The 19,908-nt window shown below is 38.2% G+C and overlaps 1 protein-coding gene across 2 annotated transcripts in view; it reads right to left on the bottom strand.

Moving 5' to 3' along the window:
* Positions 1 to 19,908, bottom strand: part of PDE7B (phosphodiesterase 7B) — a 172,074-nt gene that overhangs the window by 107,614 nt on the left and 44,552 nt on the right. For both annotated transcript variants that reach the window (XM_010399373.4, XM_020583646.2), the window contains exon 3: positions 8,386 to 8,446. In XM_010399373.4, the coding sequence (XP_010397675.2) occupies positions 8,386 to 8,446 (61 nt within the window). The remainder of the gene's footprint in view (positions 1 to 8,385; positions 8,447 to 19,908) is intronic.

Here is a 19,908-nt window from a genome sequence, read left to right as displayed (position 1 = left end):
CTGTGAATAAGTGTTTTCTTCTTCGATTTGGTCCCCCAATTTGGAATTCCTTTCCCCCCTCCCCATCTTTTGAGAGAATGTTATTACAGCAGTATGGTTAGTCACAGCAATTTTCAGTACAGAAAGTACTTTGGGTGAACATAACCCACTCATAACAGGTTGGACAAAGAAGATGGGAAACTACGTGAATACAGTCCGTGTTTGGGCACGAGGTTAGGCATGAAGAAAAATCAAACTGTGAGGAAACAGAGCGAATAGGCACTTGAAATCTATTTTCCAACAGGGGATCAGCAATAACTCATGTGACAAATACCATGAAATAACATATGAGATCATCTTAAGTAAATCAATCAAGCCACTGTTCCTCTGCTTTTCTAAGAAGTGCTTAGTTAAAAAAAATAAAAAAGGAAATGTCTGTGAAACAAAACTCAGGATTCTTCTTCTCTTACACGTGTGTGCTCCCCCAGATGTGGGGGCCCATTTCTTATCCTCCTGGAGTCATACCCAGCATTTGTCCTTGCGCAGGGTCAACAGATGAAACAGAGTGCACTTAATCCCAACCTGCGCTGCCTTTATTTTGGTAGGCAAGAAAAAAGGGAGTGCTGTTAGGTTTAACTATACTAGGATGACGAAAGTTCAGAATTAAAAGGTTAAACTTTCACTAGGTTATTACATAAATGGGCAGCAGAATGCAACCCTTCTGTCTGCAGCATGTTTTGGACTAAAAGGGAGACACTCGGCTTTGCAGTCTGCTAGAATTTGCAAGTGTTTGTAGCCGTGCTTTGAGTGCAACTGCTGGATAGGACTTGGAAATCTGTAGCTTTTTCCTAAATGTGATATGTGGTGAGATTCTCAGACAAGTCAAAAAACCTTTCTGATAGAAAGAGAAGCTGAAGAGGCAGGGGTTTGGCATATTTCTAGTTGGGGGACGGGAGGGCTTTTTTAATCATCTCTTGAGCTTTTGAATCTCAGCTGGATCTCCTGGTCCAAATGAATGGCTTTAGCAGATGTGGGCAACACAGTAACGCTCTCTTCTCCAGAAAGCCATCATGCTGTGCTTACATTATATAGATGCTGGCAAATCCTCATTTCTGCATTCTCTACAAGTGACTCCCTTCTCTTTCCTGTACCAGGCTCAGACATAGGATAAAACTATATATGATTCAAGTTAATGTTTATGTGATAGAAAACCAAGAACCATAAATTACATTTAGAAAAGTGTTTTATGTGCATGCTCAAAAGGCCAAGGCCAGTTTTTGTCTCCTTCAGCACCCTTCTGAAAGGTAGACTATTGCAAGAGAAGTAGTTTCAGTCTGACCTGATTTACAGGATGGAACAGGATAAACAGGTGGTCACTGTCACTCAACTACCAGCCTATATAATTACCTAAAATAGTAATTAGATCAAAATTACTTGAATAATAAGATGTTATTAGAGAACTGCTCTTTAAAATATTCCTAGGGCATCAGAAATTTGAATTTTTTTTTTAATCATTTCTTACCCAAATTAATCAAATAGTCCTGAAAGTAGAAGCTGGGTTTGATATTTATGTTCTTTGTGGTTTTAGGCACAAATTCTATCGTAGTAAAGACAAAGAGTTCCTACTTGTTTAGCCTGAAAGCGTAACACGGTGATGAAGTAGCACAATAATGGTGTGTGTATACCATGAAGTCCTTGACAAAGGAGTTGCTGTTGTGGTCTCATGACCACTGGTCTGCCATTTTCTGCCTCCAAGCTACACTCCAACATAGGCAGCCTGTCATCTTGGCCTTCCACATAAAGCATGGGGTGATACACCAAGTCTTTAGCCTGCTCTGTACCACTATGGCAAACAAGTCATGAGCATTTCAGAGTAAGCAGGTGAGATTTAGAAAGTATTGCATTTCAGGAAGATACAATCGACTTGAGGAGGAGGTCTTAACTGTTATGAAGGAGCAATAAGCCCCTGTTTCAGTGTTTTTAAAATTCATTTACAGTTGCAATATCAGGAGTTACGTCTTATTTTTAAATTGTGTTAATATACTGGAATGTTATTTTTGATAAAAAAGGGAAAAGTGTTAGAAGTTATTTGAAAATCCCTATTCAACTGGGTAGAAGAAATACAGTTCCATAGGTCCTATCTATACAATCCTGTTCTCATCAGAATGAATTGTTGGTAGAGAGTGGCAGTTGGAGTATAAATGTAAGTGAAAAACTTGAAGCATTGACTTACATGTTAAAATTCGAATGTATCTACATTAACAGGATATCAAAAAGAGACATGGTGCTTGTCTTTCTGTATGCATTCACACCATTGCTTTATAAATGGAAAAAACCTGCTTCTCTTCATCCTGTGTTGCAAGCTGCTCATGGAATAAAAGCCTATCTTTTTGTAGCAGACATCCTAAGCCTCTCCTTTCTGACAGCTATGAAGTTCGGAGTAATCCTGATGGGCAGTGTAGCGACAAGTATGGATTTTTTGCTAGTCACTGTAGATTTTGGGCCTTTTCCCCATAAATATACCACTTAATTTTACAAAAATTAGTTCATTTGTTTATTGCATCTCATTTGCACAGATAGAATAGTTAGTCTGCAGAAGGTCAAGTGCACATGTAAGCCTTTGAGTGACTGGGATATAAATAGTCCATATATTTGGCTATTTAGAACAGCATTGCTCATGCATGACTATCAGTTTCAGCAGAAGTTTTGTGTGTGCAAGAGATGTAGGATCACATTTCAAATGATGTCAGCGAGGGCTCCAGGAAGCTTTGCACAACTGCAAAACTTCATCAGTGCAGAACCATTTGGTTGGATGCCTCATTTCTTTTTCTCCCTTTGCTGCAGGGAAAGTTGACACGTTTAATTACTCTTCAGTAGTTTTTTTCACCCATTAAGGTACACGGTTATTTACCTGATCAAGTTTTGCAAAGTAAGTTAAAATAGATTTTTTTTCCGCCACCAGCGAAGGTGCCTTCAATGGTTATATAAGGCAGAGACCAGCCAGCCAGAGCCTTGCCAGTACCCCTCTCTCCTGGCTCTCAACACAGTTGTTATTCCAGTAATGTCTCTCTCTCTTAAGCTGTGGCTGCCAACTCTGTTCAAATGTGTGGTGGTTTTCTGCTGTGGGCAAAGAGCCACCAAGACCGAAGTTGGATCCACGAAAGTAATTTCATGGCTAAATGCCGATTCCTTTACCCACAGCTCTTCATAGGCAACAAATTGTGAAAGTATGCCACAAAACAACTTTTTCGAGGGGATGAGGGTATATGAAAAAGTTTGTTGCCTCAAAGCAACAAAGTTAAGTATTAGTAGTCTGGAGAATTAAAAAAAAAGGTGGCACTGCCTCAATTTTTTTTTTTAATAATGGCTTTTTTGTTGTTGTTTTTGATTAATTTTAAATGGCTATTTGTGAGGAAACTACTTTTATTCCAAGCAAGGATTCATCTGTCTGCTTTTGCAAGGATTAAGTCTGCACCAAATGGGAAACAAAACTCCGCCACATCATTCCTGTCTGCGTGGAATTTACAGTAATGAAAAGAAAGCACCTCAGCCTTTTGCCATGGGGTGTCTGGAAGCTTTGTGTTTTCATCTTACTAACCAGCTCCTTAAGGAGGGCAATTCACATTTCCCCTGGAAGAATTTCTTCAGACAGCAGAGTTTGCCAGCAAGAGATGTGACCTCTTCAAAATCTACCCAGCATTTCATTAAGGAGTAAAGACTAAATCTGGTGGTGAAAGACTGCTTGCTGGAGTAACAAAATAAGTAATGTAATAATTGGCACTTATCATCCATCCCCCTTACTTCACTATCATCAACCAGGTTGAACAGATTAAAACCAAAGGAATAATTTAATTTGTATGTGTTGTGATGGGTGCAACTGCCTATTTTCTGTATAAACAGGTATTTATTTATATAAACAAAATTATGTGGATAAGAAAAAAACCCAAAACATATATATATATATATATATATATATATATCTCAAAAAAATTGAAGTTTCTCTTCTAGTTGGCAGACCTTTTTCCTTCTGTACTAGTCCTAGAGCTAGATAAGGGAACTTACTTTTTCCAGGACAGATTCTTAAAACTCAGTGCTCTGCCATGTGGAGGTTACTGAGCTAGCCTTGGATGAGCTAGCTAAGGAAGTGAGAACCAGTAAAGTTGCTTTAACTTTGGACTCTTACAAGCTCGTATGCAATTCTTCCCAGCAGAGTTAATTAGCTTAGGCATCCAACCAGCAATTTTCACAGCAAACTAACCCAATTATCTCTGCATGATATGATACTGTGTCATGTCAGAGCCCAGAGTATGTCTGTCTGCATATGGGAAAAATTAACCTCAGGTTGTGCCATTGAAAATAGCAGTGGGTGCTCTAGGGAGAGGGACAGTTCCCTTCTGCCTTTCATAATATGAATCTCTAGACTGATAACTACATAGTGAGTACATTTCTATAACCTCAATTTTTGTGCTAATTATAATTTTGAAAGTCAAACTCATTTTAAGTAAAGAACATGGGGAGTCCAGGGTTCTAAATTCCAGAATACAACATAAAGCAAGAGTTTTTTGACATCCTGTTCAGCATTATCAGAAAATTTTTTCATGGCCAAGTGCCCTCACTAACTTGATAACAGTTCCAATTTAAGCAGAACAGTTCAGATTTTCTTCCTTGCCCTGGAAGTGTTGATGAGCTGGCATTATCTCCTGGCAGACTTGGAGATTCAAGAGAAACTTCTGATAACACACTTCTATTGACAGTGTGGTATTTTCATTACTTCCATTACTGTAGAACTTCAGCTTCTCATTGTACTTATAAATTTCTTCTTCTTCTTCCTAAGAAGTGAGGAAGCACTTATCTTCCCATTTTTCAAAGGACAATGGATGCGCAGGGTTCAAAGTCTTATCCAATGCCATACTCAAGAAAGCTGTGATATATTTAGGATCTGAACACTTCAGGTCTTCAAAAGGCTAAGGTGGGCCACTGACCAACTTTTTTCTGTGACAGTTATCAAGGTTGTGTTGCTTTAGCTGGTGATGGAGTTCATTTTATTCTTAGTAGCTGATACAGTGCTGTATTTTTAATTTAGTATGAGAATAATGTTGATAACATACTGATGTTAACAGTTTTTGTTCAGTAGTGCTTGCTCTAAGTCAAGGACTTTTTGGTTTCCCATACTCTGACACTGAGCAGGTACACTGAACTTGCCAAAGGGATATTCCATATTGCACATATTGCACAGCATCATGATAAGGAAATAAACTTGTGTGTGTGTATGTGTGTGTGTGTGTTGGCTGGCAACTGTAGATCACATTGGTCAGCAGGTGGTGAGCAATTGTATTGTGCATCACCTGTTTCTCTTGGGTTTTATTCCACTCTCTCTTTTTCATTACCACTACTATTATTGTTATTATTGTTATTATTATTATATTTTATTTTGTTTCAATTATTCAACTGTTCCTGTCTCAACCCACAAGTTTTACTTTTTTCTGATTCAGCTCCTGCTGCGGGGGGCTGTGAGTGAGTGGCTGCATGGTACTTGGTTGCCAGCTAGGATTAAATCACGACACAGAAAAAAGGGTAAAGAAACAAGCACAATATAAAAAATAAGAGGGAGACCATAATTTTCTGTAAAGACTTTAGTACAGATAATTACACTAATGCTAAACATATTCTGGTCAGGGCACATAGCTGTTATCTATTATAACAGGAAACACTGCTAAGTGACGATTTAATTTTGTTAAGTTATTTTTTACACTTGAATTATAACTATCCATCACTCTGATGCTGAGAGATGAGGCATTAAGCTGATCCTATGCTCTTAATCTCAGGTTGAGTGATATCTAGTCAGTGCCTTGAAAAGTTACCTTCTTTCACTATAGCCATTGTAAACATTTTGGCATTTTTTTATCTATTATTTACTGTTTTCTAGTAGGAAGATAAGATTTTTACTGCAAACCCCTCTTCCTCAACCTTTATAGAAAAAGAACTTCATACACATAATCCATGTTACCTCAAGGAATGTGGATTCAATGGCAAGCCTGGCATTACTTCTGAAAAACTTTAAATTTGAAGCTAGCGCAGAACGAGTAGTATAAAGCAGATACAGACATCTTCTGACAAAACCAGCTACTACCATTTTACAGTACAGCTTGATAATGTGCAGTTTCAATATGGACTGATCTTGCATCAAAGATCCCTGAAGAAATACAGTCAGTACTCCAGGCTCCTGTGTTTCTTTTCTTACTAGCGTAATTATCCTCTTGCAATTGCTGGGACTTGCCCTCTAGATTTCTGTCAGCACTGTGTCACTATTACATTAAATGACAGCAGGACAGTTTCAGCATATTTCAAAGATGGAGCATTCAAGAAAGATGTCCCTCTCTGAAGGCACGCTGTGCTTTGTTCACTGGTTACACCCACAGACATTAATAATGTCAGCCTTGCATTGATCAGTGACAAACCCTGTTACATTCTCTTGGAAATTCAATTCCCTTGTAAAATATGAGATTGGGCATTACATGACACATTCAACACAAAGTCTCAGGCCTTTTTGGATCCACAGTTTCTCGCTCCTGCTCTTCCCTGCAAGTTCAGTATGAAAGGAGAGGTGTCCAGAATGGACAGCCTCTGGCTTTACAGCACCACCAGCACCATAAGACTTCTGTGATAGACTGGGACAATGGAGCTTGTCTCCAGCAGTCACTCTCAGAGAAACCATAGTTTCTGCTGTGTTTGTACTCGATAGTTTCTTCTTCCCACACCTCTTACAGAGCCAGTTCTGGAATATACAAATTGTACTTAGAATAGTTTCAGCTCTGTACATGATTTGGAATACCTTGGGGTGAAATGTAAAATTCTGTATTATATATGACACTACAGTCCTTAATTTGTTAGGTACACCGAAAAATAACAATAGCAGGCAAAATATTTTTTAATACAAGAGATGGAACCTCTGAGAATCAGTTACACCTTTGGCATGTGCTCTTGGAGTCATTTTTCCATTCCTAGCAGTTTCCTTACACAGCACAGCACAGCACATGTTCTCATTCTTGTACGTGTATATACTGCAAGACATAGGTAAGAATATATGTAGTGGAAACAAGATCTTGTTCTTCTCACTTCTCCTAAAGAATTTTTTGCACTAAGAGCGATGTCAAACTCCCAATTTTGGACTGACTTGTTATAAAAATGCCAAATAAAATGATGAACGAACCCGTACAGAAGGGCGTTTTTTTGTTCTCCTCTCTCCCATCCCCCATTCTTCCCCCTAATGCATAATAACATTTGCATGGATATAACTTCCTTAGTACTAGAGTATTAGGAACTCAATTGTATTTACACTGTAGATTATAATTGGCATGATAAAGGATCACAAGTGTATCTTTTTTTGTCAGCTTGTTCCATTAAGAACTTCTAACCATGGATCATTGATGTAACAGATCATTATGGCCCATTGTGTCAGTTCATCTGTTGGGATCTGTGCACTACAAGCATGACAGATTTCCTCTGCAGCAATTATAGTCTATTGTGACAATAGGATTTAATGAATATAAACAGCAAACCACATAATCTGTTATTACAGAGCACAGCTATGCACCCAGATGGGAATTAAGTTCCTAGACACTGCCAGTTGCAGTTTAAAAAATTGCGGCACTTCCATTCTTCGCATTATTAGATGCAATGCTCTGATTTACAGCATGTATTTATCTCTTCCCTGGCAGGTGAAAGGTCTTCAGAATTTAAAGCTTAATCTGCAAGTGTCCTCTGATTTCATTTTTTTTCTGAGTAAACATTATCTCTTAGGTTTTTAGACATTTACTCCCTGCCTTTCACTGTAATACTAGCCATACTGTTAATGTTTCAGTACTAGCATTGTAGACTAAACAAGCAACCACAATAAAATTGGTCACAGAAATTAATGCAACATAGCAGAGTATTCCTGTATTGTTTCTAAAGAATAGACACTTCTACTTAACAGTCATTTTTACAAAGCCACACCAGTGCAAATCTGTAAAATCACAGTGACTGAAATTTTTCCTGAGTGATGCAGCTGAAGGTCTGATTTAGAGACTTTTGACACATGCTTGTGGAATTAATACTGTCTTTAGAAGTCCAGATTTTCAGCTTTTGAATTTGAGTTCTGGACTTCAGCACATCAGAGCTTCCAATTACAGTGCTGGTACAGCTATATTTTCATCTATGCACATGGACATTACTGGAGTATACATACTTCATTTAAATAGTTGAAAGTTCACCATAAAGAATATATTAATGAGGACTACATGTGGATGAGCTATGTAAACGCCATTGTGGATCATCATGGTCATTATCATGTAATTTTGAGAAGAAATTCCCAATTAAACATATCTCTATATACACACTTGAATAAAAAAGGGAAGAGACTCTTACCTAGCATGCGAACACATTTGACATTCTGGTCAGGACTATCAAATGAGATTTCTCCGCACCTCTGGGGAAAAAAAAGATATATTTCATTAAAGACTCTGTGATAGTACCCCCGTCCTCATCCTCTGATACCTCTGTTTATGTTTTGGAACTAGAAATTTTCAAGACATTGTAAAAACATCAAAATGAAAGTCTTTGCAAGTAGCCAAAGTTTGAGAAAAAAATGGCTATCACTAATGAGCCAGGATGGATCAACACTGTATTCCAGGGTGTTCACCGAGGAAAACTCAAGGTAACATCTATTGCCTTTGGATCTGTCTTAAGCTATAATACAGAATATTATACAGAATACAGAAGTGTTGGGTTGTTTTCAAAGACAAGATATCATTTTTGAGTTTATGCAGACAAGCCTGTCAGTTTAGCTGCCAGGAGAAACATAACTGGTGTGCTTGTGAGTCTGACTGAACTTCAATTTAAAGACAATCAGTGGACAGATCCCACTAACTTCAGTAGTGGTTTCTTCAGGTGCTACATGAAAGATTCAGTTTCGTATCACTACACTCAAAGCTCATGAGAAGGGCTTAAGGACAGCCTCATATTTTATAGGTAAAAGTGGTCTATACTTCCTTATCTATGTACTTACTGTTTTGGTGTCCACGACCAAATGGGAATAAAAGCAGAGTGAGTAAAGTTTGGAAAAATAACTGAGAGCTGTCCATTTCCCTTCCTCTTTCTTTCTCTCCCTTATGTACTTTCTCCTTTTCAGCACCTATGGTGGAGTTATTAGTATTGCGGGTTTTTTTGCTTTTTTTTTAAATTAATGAAAGTGTCATTGCAGCAAATATTAAAACCTACAAAGACTCAGGTAAGTAAAAAACCTCAGAGCATCAAAGATGAAACACAGCAGCAGTTTCATAAATGAACAACACAGTTGGAACTCACTATTTTTAAAAGACTCTTCACCTCCCTCACACTGAAATAAACACAAATAAACAAACACAAGTCCCACACAGAGTCTTTTCATATATCAGTACATCTAAAAAGAGCAAACAGATGCCTGTATTAACCTTCCTAGGTGGGAGCACATACTACTGAAACATTGAAAAAGAAAAACAAAACCTTGCATTTCAAAGTTGATTTTACTAATACCAGCTCCCTGTCAGGAGAAACAGATACTTGGTATTTATTCTCCTAAGAAGAATGCTTAAATATAGGCATCTTTTCACAGAAGTCTCCCAGCTGCTTCTTCTCAAACAAGCATACTTAGACAAACACGAATGGAAGAAAGCATGTAAAAATTCACTGCCCACCTCACCCCTGGAGTTATGCTGCTCTGTGAAAACCTTTGGTTATTTTTAATTCAGTCCCTCAGAGGTATTGTATGTTCCAGACATATTTACATAAACATCACATTTCAGGCTGGCAAATGGTGTCTTACAATATCTAACAATACTCACCAGTTCTAGTGTTATGAAATTGGGAAATCGGCTGATGTTCCCCAGAGCCCACTAAGATCCCATGGGATCCATTATGAGGATGGATGAACTTTGAAAGCTTTGTAAGCAAGATTCAGATAACTGTATACAAGTTCACAGCCTTATCTGAATTCCCTTTATGCCTACAGCCCATAGAACTGGTTGAAAATCACGCTACAACAGTCAGCCTAGGAGATTTTTCACCACTACCACGGCAGCTGGAAATACCAGGAGAAAGAGCTTCTGCAACAATTTAATTTCTGTTGCTGGTAAAAGTTCATAGGTACATGTCAATGGGATGGAAAATAAACTGTTAACAAACTGCTCAGAGCATCTGAAAAATACCTAGTTGGATCCTGGATGTGTAAAATGACACAGAAATACAGCAGGAACTCACTTTTGCTCCCCCAAAGAATAGAATTGTTTGCACATTTTTGCTGTTAGCAAATGTTTTCCATGAACAAGAAGCGAGGAATGATTTCAGGATTTAATCTTTAGGATTAAATTGGGACTTTGCCACAAGTACTATGAATTCCTTCCAGGGTTGGATAAGCTTCCTCTGTCCTTTTCCTGGACTGGCTTACTTCCTTTTCTGATTTAGGTTTGCTCTGCCTGCTAGTACATTGTGGTTGGTACTGTGAGATGTGGCCAAGAGTCTCTCCAGACCCAATCCATTTCCAAACTAATCTTACAGCAGCTGCTCATTCCCTCCTGAAAACATCTAAATTGGCTATAGAGTCAGTAAAGGATCTATTAGGGAGAAGGAATAGGAATTTGACATTAGCTGCTGGTTATTCTACTTTTTAATTTCAGCCAGTCAGAAAACAGAGCAAGAAGGAGGAATGACCTCAGACATATCTGAGTTTGGGATAATTTACATCTCAGTTTGGGCTTCATGGCTGGGCCCAGCACAGTATTGGTTGGACTGGTTCTGCTATATGCAATCCTGGATGTTAGGCTGGTGAATTCACAGAGGCAGCCCTGCTGAAAATAGTACTACCAGTGTTCATATCCCTGGAGTGCAAGAGTCTTTGTTGCTGAAAATCTTAAAAGAACTTTTGTGTTTTGAATTGGTCAGATTTAACAAATAAATGGGTAAATACAAGTAAAATTCAACCCTCCGAGTCTTCATTTTACATTCACATATTTTAAATAACTGAACTCTGGACTAGACTGTGTTTTTATCTCTTTCTGTAGGAAAGGAAGGCATAGGTGCTTTCAGTGAATAATATTTTCAGTAATAGAGGTGTATTTCTACATAGAATTGCAGCCTGCAGTTCATTACACATGTGAATTTTTTTTTAAAATTTATATAAGAAAATAAATAAATAAATAAATAATCTACTCTCAACTCCCTTTTCTGAGATTGAATGCATGCCATGATGGTGAGTCTGTTACACAAGCTGCAATGTAGTAAACTAGAATGGAACTTACATGTCCCCCATGGAAAAGAGACTGAATCATGGAGCAGCTGAAAGTGGAGTTTAAAATAAAGTGAAAAATGAGAATAGGGACAAAAGGACTTGGAATTCAGAAGAAATTTGGCATGAACTCAGGTCCTTTAGTGAGGTAAGTAAATTGGAGAGCTTGAAGCCAGCCTGGGTGACTATGGTGGCCCAGTACCACTTGTCTGAAAAGGGAAACACTGAAAGGCACAGACACCATCTTCCACAGGGAGAGCCTCTGTTGGAGAAGGGTGCTTTCAACCAAGATGACCACTTTGCAAGATACTATGAGGAGTACACAGGAAAATGGGCAGTCATCTGCAAGAAGCCCTGTACCAAAACAGTGTAAATAAAACTGCAACAAAGCAGGGCATAACTAACAGGGAAAAAGTTCATGCAGAGAACGGATGGAAAATCTACTCTGTGTACTAATGCAGTAACTCATCTCATGTTACTTCTCTGGTATTACATGATCATTCATAGGTTGGGTTTCCATTTCCAGCATGCCTGGGCTCACGCCAGCTGCATTGGAGGATTTGAGATATGTAGCAATAAACAGGGTGGGTTTATATACCCCAGCCAGAATAAGCTCTTAGTTTGTTGGGGTTTTTTGTTTTCTTTTTAATGGTGTGGAGAAACCTTTACCTATGAAACAACTGGTTTTGAAGTCACTCTATTCAACTTCTTTCTGTATGATAGACTAATGCATTACTTATTTTGAGGAGGAAGATGCAAATCAAGTAATTGAAATAAATGGGTCTAAACTCTTTTCTATGACAAAATTCAGCAAGTAAATGTCTGAAAAGTGCTTTTCATGAGAATTGCGGTAAGTGGAATGTTAATTTTCTACTTATTAAAGCCATATAATTAACACTGATCTAGCATTTAACTACTTTAATCATTTTAGTTTGTACAGTGTTTTAAAAATATAACAGGAACTTTGCTGGCATGAAATTTGAACGTGTGTAATTTTGACCTTTTTAAGCTGCAGACAACCAAGTCTTGTAAAGCCAGCTTAAAAGGTTATTGGAGCAGGAACCATATTTATAGGCTTCTTCTCTCTTATCTGTTGTGCTCTGCATGTCCTGAGTATGATGTTCAACACGTCTCTTCAACATTGCAATAATCAGGGAGGTACTTGATGTACATGATCAGCCAAATGTGACAACAAATATTGGATCATTTTCTTTTTGCAGGAGGTGACAGGGATTATTGTACCTCCAAATAGAGGAGGTGTGTTAACTGCACATTGATTGCATGCCAAATATTTTTTAAGAATCTATTGATTTCTTTTTTTAAAGTAACCTTCAGTTAGTATGCTTTGCTTTTACCAATAGTAGATGGAAGTAGATCCCACATAACAATATAGTTTGGTGAAAGAGCTTGCTCTTTCTTTCTTTCTTTCTTTTCCTAGAGTACTACATATAATTTCTTATTCCTTTAGAAAGTAGAGTTAAAAGATATACTCATCAACACAACTAATTAAAAGAATTTAAGGCAGAGCAAAAAGCTTCTATGCTTTTATGACTAAATGGATAACCTCAGAGGCAAAAAAGTGTTACTGTTATTCATATTTCTGTTTTCCTATCACATTCCTTTCTCCATCACCTTAAAAGTACTTAAATAAAGTTCTCTAGTATGCAAAAACATCATTCCATTTGCCCAAGGATTATAGCTGTAAAATCTGTTAGTGTGAAAAACAACACTACTTTGTAAGTCTTAGCAAACATCTATAAAAACAACAGGCCATTCATAAATAGCTGAAATCTAAGGGCAATATTTCAGAAAGAGTCAGGCCACATACCTTTCATCTTCAGGCTGCATGGAGGCCATTTAAGGTTGATTCACCTGATAAACTATCAGAGTGTAGGAACTGTAGGATATCCAAGGCCTTGTGCTTCCCATTCTGCCTCTCCTCTCTGACAGGGAAAAAGGAAGTACAGGAACTACCAAAGCTGACTGATGTGTAATCTATCTCACCTGCAGCCTTTTCACTATCACCTCCCCAGAATGAAAGCCTTGTAATAATATCTGCTAGTGATTAAATGAATTTTTATGCAAAACAAGGAAGTTCCCTACCGATACTCTTTAATCTTGAGATGCACTTAAATGTCAGATACTTCTGAATTTTGCTGAACCTTTATCCATGGTCTTTGCTGGCCTCAGCAAAGGAAATAAAACCGCTGCTTATATTTGTTTAGAGACAAAAGCTCCTTTTCTCTATATCACGCTGTATTTTAATTTTTACAGGCCCATATTTGATCAATTTTCTCTGAAGACAATAATTGCAAAAGCTCACCCTATTCATGTGACCTTGAATTGATGACTCTGTATTCTTCAAGAATTTTACTTTGCCTTTCTTACATGAAAACATGTGTATAATGAATACAGCTTGAGAATTACATATATAAACATTCCCATTGGTAGCAAACACTACTAGAATCTTTCAACTAATGAAACTGCCCAAGATCTATAAAAAATTGTGATTGGTTTTATGTACTGCTTCCCAAAGACTTATTAACAGTTCCCATAATGATTATAGATAAAATCTTATACTTGCCTGAAAGTTTAGATCTACAATAGGCAAGTCAAGGGTTTCACTAAATTGGGCTGAAAATAACTACACTTCCCTTTGTCCTGGGTTGCAGTGTATTCTATTACCATCCCCATCAGCCGTTGAAATCAGGTGGGGCAGTGTTTCCTTGCCTCCTCCCCCCAGACTATCTTTCTGTTAATGGCCCATCATTGTCCTGCCGCCTGACTCAGAGATAACTCCCTCCGGACCATCTTCTGTTAATGAGCCTAATCAACACTTGGCCTCATGACTCATTACCCCATTGTGAGATGCTCCACCCAGAGGGAGGAAACAAGCATTCCATCCTGGATATAATCTGAGACTCTGAACACCAGAGACACCCTTTCCACGGGATTTCCAGAGGACAAGAGCTACATAGCCAACACTGGACCTTCTGAGGAAGAGCAGCCCCTTCTACAGGATCACCGCTTCAACAGACCCATATCCACCACTTCAGGGGACTGCAGCCACCATTTTATCAGACTGCCACTGCCACCCTGACTAACAGAGTGTCAGGTTGTATCCTGACTCTGTCAGTTTGAACCGGTGTTTTGTTTTTATTTTTTCATTTAATTTACATATTAAATTCTTATTCTAACTTGGTGCCTCCCACTGGTTTGTTTTCAAACTAGTACACCCTTGAACTGGCATGTATTCTGTGTATGTCCATCCACTTATAACTATGGTGTAATCACAGCATACTGAGGATTGCCTTTAAAATACTATTAGCAGCCAGAATGCTACATATTTTGCTATTCAAATTACTACTGTTATATTGCAACTATTATATTGCAGCTGTAGAGTATTTCATGGGTAAAGTTTCCAGCTTCCCTATTTAGCCTCAGCATTGAGGCATACTTAAACTGAAAATTCAGGTTCTATTAACACCTGGATGATTTTCTGCAGAGTAGAATAGCTATATCTGAGCAGACTTGTTTTGAGAGTTCATCCCTTTCCAAGTTTTCCCAGTGAAAGGGAAGGTTTCTCTTCCCTCCAAGAAATTAAAAAATATTGCTTAAGTAACCTTTCAACACTGTCACTGTCAATCTCCACCAGCACCTTGGCACTGCATTTCACTCTGGAATCTACTATGCCGTAGACCCTCAGCTAGTCTGAACAGAAGACACTGCAAATTAAGTAATTGCAACTAAATTGAGCAATAATTCCCAACCAACCATTGTTGCCAGTAGTCAGCATCTTGTTTGTGGGCTAAATAGCCTGAGGTGAACCTTTAGGCAGTTCATTTTATAACAAACCCGTGATTTACTATGGTTAAGAGTGGTTTGAAATGGATTAATGTTGCTGGAAAATGGATATAGCAGTTTAGCTGCTTTGTTTTCTTCTTGAGTCAAGGAAAAAAAGTTTAACAGCGTGTGACTTCATTAGGGAGGCGCCAGTAGCCTTGACCCTCGTGAGAATCTGTCAGTGTTTCGATATGGCATCCCTACTTTTAAGTGTTTATAACAGGGGCACTGGGAGCCAAATCCAGAATTACTTAGCAATAAAAATGTTGGGTTTTAATAAGCAGTAAGTCACAGTCTAGTGTGCACTAATGGGTGAGGCACAACTTTCAGGCATGTTCTGAGGGAGTGCCATCATCCATGAAATGTTAAAGAGCAGATTAGTTTTCTACCCTCATGGGATGAATCTGTATTACAATTCATTTTCTAGTTTACGTTTAAGAATGTAAAACATCTGTAGATTACCTAATGGATCCTCCCACCACAAAAACAGTTCTAAGTGGGAGGGAAGATGGGAGGAAAATATCAATATTAGGGGAAAGGCAAATATGTTCTCTCTATTTATTTTTGCTCTGATGTGAAACATCAAAGTTTTCTGTATTTAAAACATTTCCTGGACCACATAATTATCTTTCCTTCTCTGAATTGTAGAGCTGGGCTGTTCTCCTAGTTGCTTTCCATGGTCACAGCCATTTTAACTTTCACTTTCTATTGAAATATGTAATGGGAGGAAAATACGGGATTAATTCGTGAAAATTTAGGTCTCAACTTCAACCTCATGTTTTTGTCACATATCTCCCACCAATCTACTGTATCAAAGCCTCAGAAGTACCAGCTGACACACCACTCTCTCCAATAAGCAAATCAAGGGTCTGTGGAAGAATGAATCTCCTGAAGAGTCTCCTCAGGCTGTTCAGAGCAATGTGGGATGAATTTTGGCACCCGCTTATTTGCGTGTTCCCACTGCATACCATATGGTTTGCAAACAAAAGCACAGTCTCAGGAAGGACAGGAAGACTGGGTGCCAGTAAGATGACACAGGCACCTGCCGAATACGACTGTCACCCTGACCACTTCCTGAGCAGTACCAAGCACGAGTGGCCACCTGCTACTCAAGAGCTGGGCATTCCTGGTTCCCTAAAACATTGGAATATGCTGAGGCAGTCCTGTTTCATCCTTTCTAGGGCTTCATTTTTAAGGAACAGGAGTTGGTGAGAACAACCCATGCCAAAAGCATACCAACAGTTAAGTAATGTGTTCACTAGTCCACCGCTTTCACTCACTTTCTGGCATACTTAGGTAACAGAACTGGCACTGGACCAAACAAACCATGTAAGAGAGAGTTAGAAGTCATCAAACAAACCTGAAAACATATGTGGAAGGTCTTGTCAAGTTGACAGCTTCAGCAGAAGTGAAAATGGAGCGCTTAGATGCAGAAGGCAGGAAACTACTTCTCCCTAGTTCCTTGCTTGTGCACTACACACTGCCTGGGTCTGAAGGTAGTAAGGTCTCAAGGACAGCTGCTCAATGACTGCAAAATTTGCTATCTTGTTAAAAGGGAGCTCTTCCCTTTCTCTTTTCTCACACACTCTCTCTCTCTCCTTGCTCTTTCCCTAGAGTAACTTTATCTGGCATCCATAAGGAACTGGGTAAATAAAACTTTTTATGAACGAAGTCCTTCCTGCAGCACTCTGAGGCCCCTAAGGATGATGCCCCTATGATGCCCTAAGGAGACCTGGACCCAGTTGCTGTGCAAAGAGGACACCACCAAAAAAGATGGCCACAGGCCTTCTTTTGAGTAGCTGTTTAGATGATTTCAAGGTGTCACAACATGAATAGCTCATGTCAGACTGTATCTCCTGGGTTTATTGCCAACCACTTAGAGTTTTACTTCCAAATTTGCTCCTGGTTATACTTTTCAAACATTTTGAGCTCTCCCACATTGTACTTAATTTTTAAGCTCTTTTACCACTAGAAGCAATATTAATATATGTGTGTTATCTTCAATAGTTCTGCAAAATTGACCTGATAACAAAATTTTGTGGCCACCTGTCCAGCATGTTACCACATACTGTAAAAATGGGCATCTATTTAGGTTGTTAACACATGCTTCTACAGTCATAGCTATTCATTACAAACAAGTAGTTATTGTACTTACGCATAATACTCATTGAGTATCTCCCTCACTGGAGATTTTCAAGAACAGTCTGGATTCAGTCCTGTGCAAAGTGCTCTAGGATATGCCTGAGCAGGGAGGTTGGATCAAATGACCCACTTTGATCCCTTCCAACCTGACCCATTCTGTAGTTCGGTGATACTCTTACATCAGTGCAGCTTATAAGAGGAAAGCAAACCAAAAAACTGAGTGACCTTAACACTGAAAACATGGCTTTTATTAATTCAAGTACAGCCAGCATACATCATGTTTCTACATGCAGAACATATGGAGCTAAAAAACAGCAAGTGTTGTTTTGACAGGAAAAATTTGCATTTCAAATTTGTCATGTTAGACATTGTGGAAGAACATCTTCGGCATTACAAGAAAGTGTCGTTGGTACTAACATCTCTGTCAACTTTCAAAGTGGGATTAATAACTTATCTGGAGCCATATAAATGCCATTATTATCAGGAAATACTTAGATGCTACTGCAGTAATCCCTGTGAATGTATTTCAGATACAGGGAAATCCACATTATTTTGACACATTAGCTACTGTTTCCAAGGTTGCAGTCTTTTGGAGTAATGCTAAAAAGACAAATTTTCTCCCTGAAAATAATTCCCAGAAGCGTAGTGTTTTGTTTTGTTTTATGTGTAGAAGCATCAGTTCAAAATAGGTGTATTGTTGGCAAGTATTGCACAAAGCTGCTCTTTTCTTTCACTTCTGAAAAGATTCTGGTTATAATCTCTTAGCCAAGACTACATCCATGCCTACCCTTGAGAAGGTAAAAGAAAAGGGCAAAGTACCTGCAAAAGTTTCTTTTCCTGTGGTAAAACTCATCATAGGAATTCATACAAGGAATGAAATGCCCAGGAGTTAACAAAAGGAATTAACTGCCCAGGTATCTTCCTTCTTCTCTGGCAGTCCCAAGGCCTTCCCAAGTGATTTGCATCTTGCTTCTCCATACAAAAATTGTACAAGCTTTTCATTCCAAAGAGGCTTATTTTAGAATGCAGAAACAACTAGAATAAAAAACAGCAAAAACACTCCATGGGAACAAAATGTTCCCTAGGTCTGCAGTAAATGTCTTTTAGAGCCATCAATCTCTAGTCTAGAGAAAATAAAGCCATCATAATTTCAAAGCTATCTGCAACTGCTGTCATAATCCTGTTTTGAGAGCACATATTCAAACAGGTCTGAGATTTTATTATAGATTTCACTTCCATGTGTAATCCAAATAATATCCTGACCAAATTGGAGGGTGAGAGACCTCTAAAGTCACTTTACTGCAAGCACTTTACCTGCCAGTCTTTGTTTTCTTAATAAGTTTTCATCAATAAGAAACATGAAAGCATTTTAGACTTGGTTATGAACAACCACATTTTGCAGTAGAAAAAAGGTCATGTACCTCACATTTGAACTACAACACACAGTAAAGCACATTATATAAGAAAGGCAACATTTATTTTAAAAGGCAGGGTACAAATTAATTTCATAGGATGCCTCTGTACTAAACCGGCTTTCTTTGTACAGAAACAGGAAAAAGGAAGTAGTTACTATTCTTTCAGGCTTTGCTAAGAGGCAACAACATCTACTATTTATGGGATCTAAATGAAGGCTAGAGAAAGACTTGGTTGAATGTGGTTCCCTCCCTTCATCTGGATTTATTCTCTTGAAGAGACATGTCTTCCTTCTGTAAGTAGTAAACCCCAAGAATTTTGCAAAAAAAGGCAAAGATGTGTCTCCTGTTACTCCCTATCCTACTAGATACAGCTTTTCAGGGGGGAAAACTGGGAACTGTACTTCATCTGTAGAATTAAGAAATGTTAACCTGTTGACCTCTGTTGTCATGGGAATAATCTTACATTGCCTTTTGGCCTGGCTTTGCTCATACCTTCCACTCTTACCTGCCAAAGTCAACATGGTGAACATTTTACTGATGAAGTTTCTATCCTATATTCCCTGTCTGTACAAAACCAGACAATGCCTTTGATTTTTAGTGTTAAATCAATTTGATTCTGACTAATACACATGGCATCATCTCTCTTCAGTGTCTGTTACCAATCTTATCACCACACGGGTGAGTTTCTTGCAGTGGGTGTATTAAGCAATGTGACTAATACCTGCCATATATAGTTTATTCTTTAAATGGTCCCCCAAAAGGAAAACTGGGTGCATTATCTATAATTTTCTTCTCAAAAGATTTTATTCTCGGATCTGTTTGTTTTTGTCTTGTGCTATTTAAGTGTGACTGCTACTATGTATTTATGTTAAAGATGGAATTCAAAAACAATTGGGTTTGAATTTTTTCCTTGAATTCCCAATTTTTATATGATAGGCTTCAGGAAAAAATCATTCTCTCTGCATATTTTCAAACAATTGCTAAGATACTGAATGTCTTACCAATTTATTTCTTTAAATGAAGTCTCTATTTTGGTACAATGTCTGTTTTATAAAACCCCCAAGAATCAACATGCAGACCATATTTAAAACAATGGTGGCCTGTTTTTGAATCCCACCTGAGGGAACTGAGCTCTAGATTTTTATGTTTGTAAAGAAAGAGAGAGAGAAATTTCTAGAAACTAATTTAGCCCATCTGATTACAGAGAAAAGCCTGGATGCCTAACTTATC

This window comes from Corvus cornix, chromosome 3 (genome assembly GCF_000738735.6).
Source record: "Corvus cornix cornix isolate S_Up_H32 chromosome 3, ASM73873v5, whole genome shotgun sequence".
NCBI lineage: Eukaryota > Metazoa > Chordata > Aves > Passeriformes > Corvidae > Corvus > Corvus cornix.
Note: the sequence above shows the minus strand (reverse complement) of the source record. Positions and strands in the feature narration are given on the sequence as shown.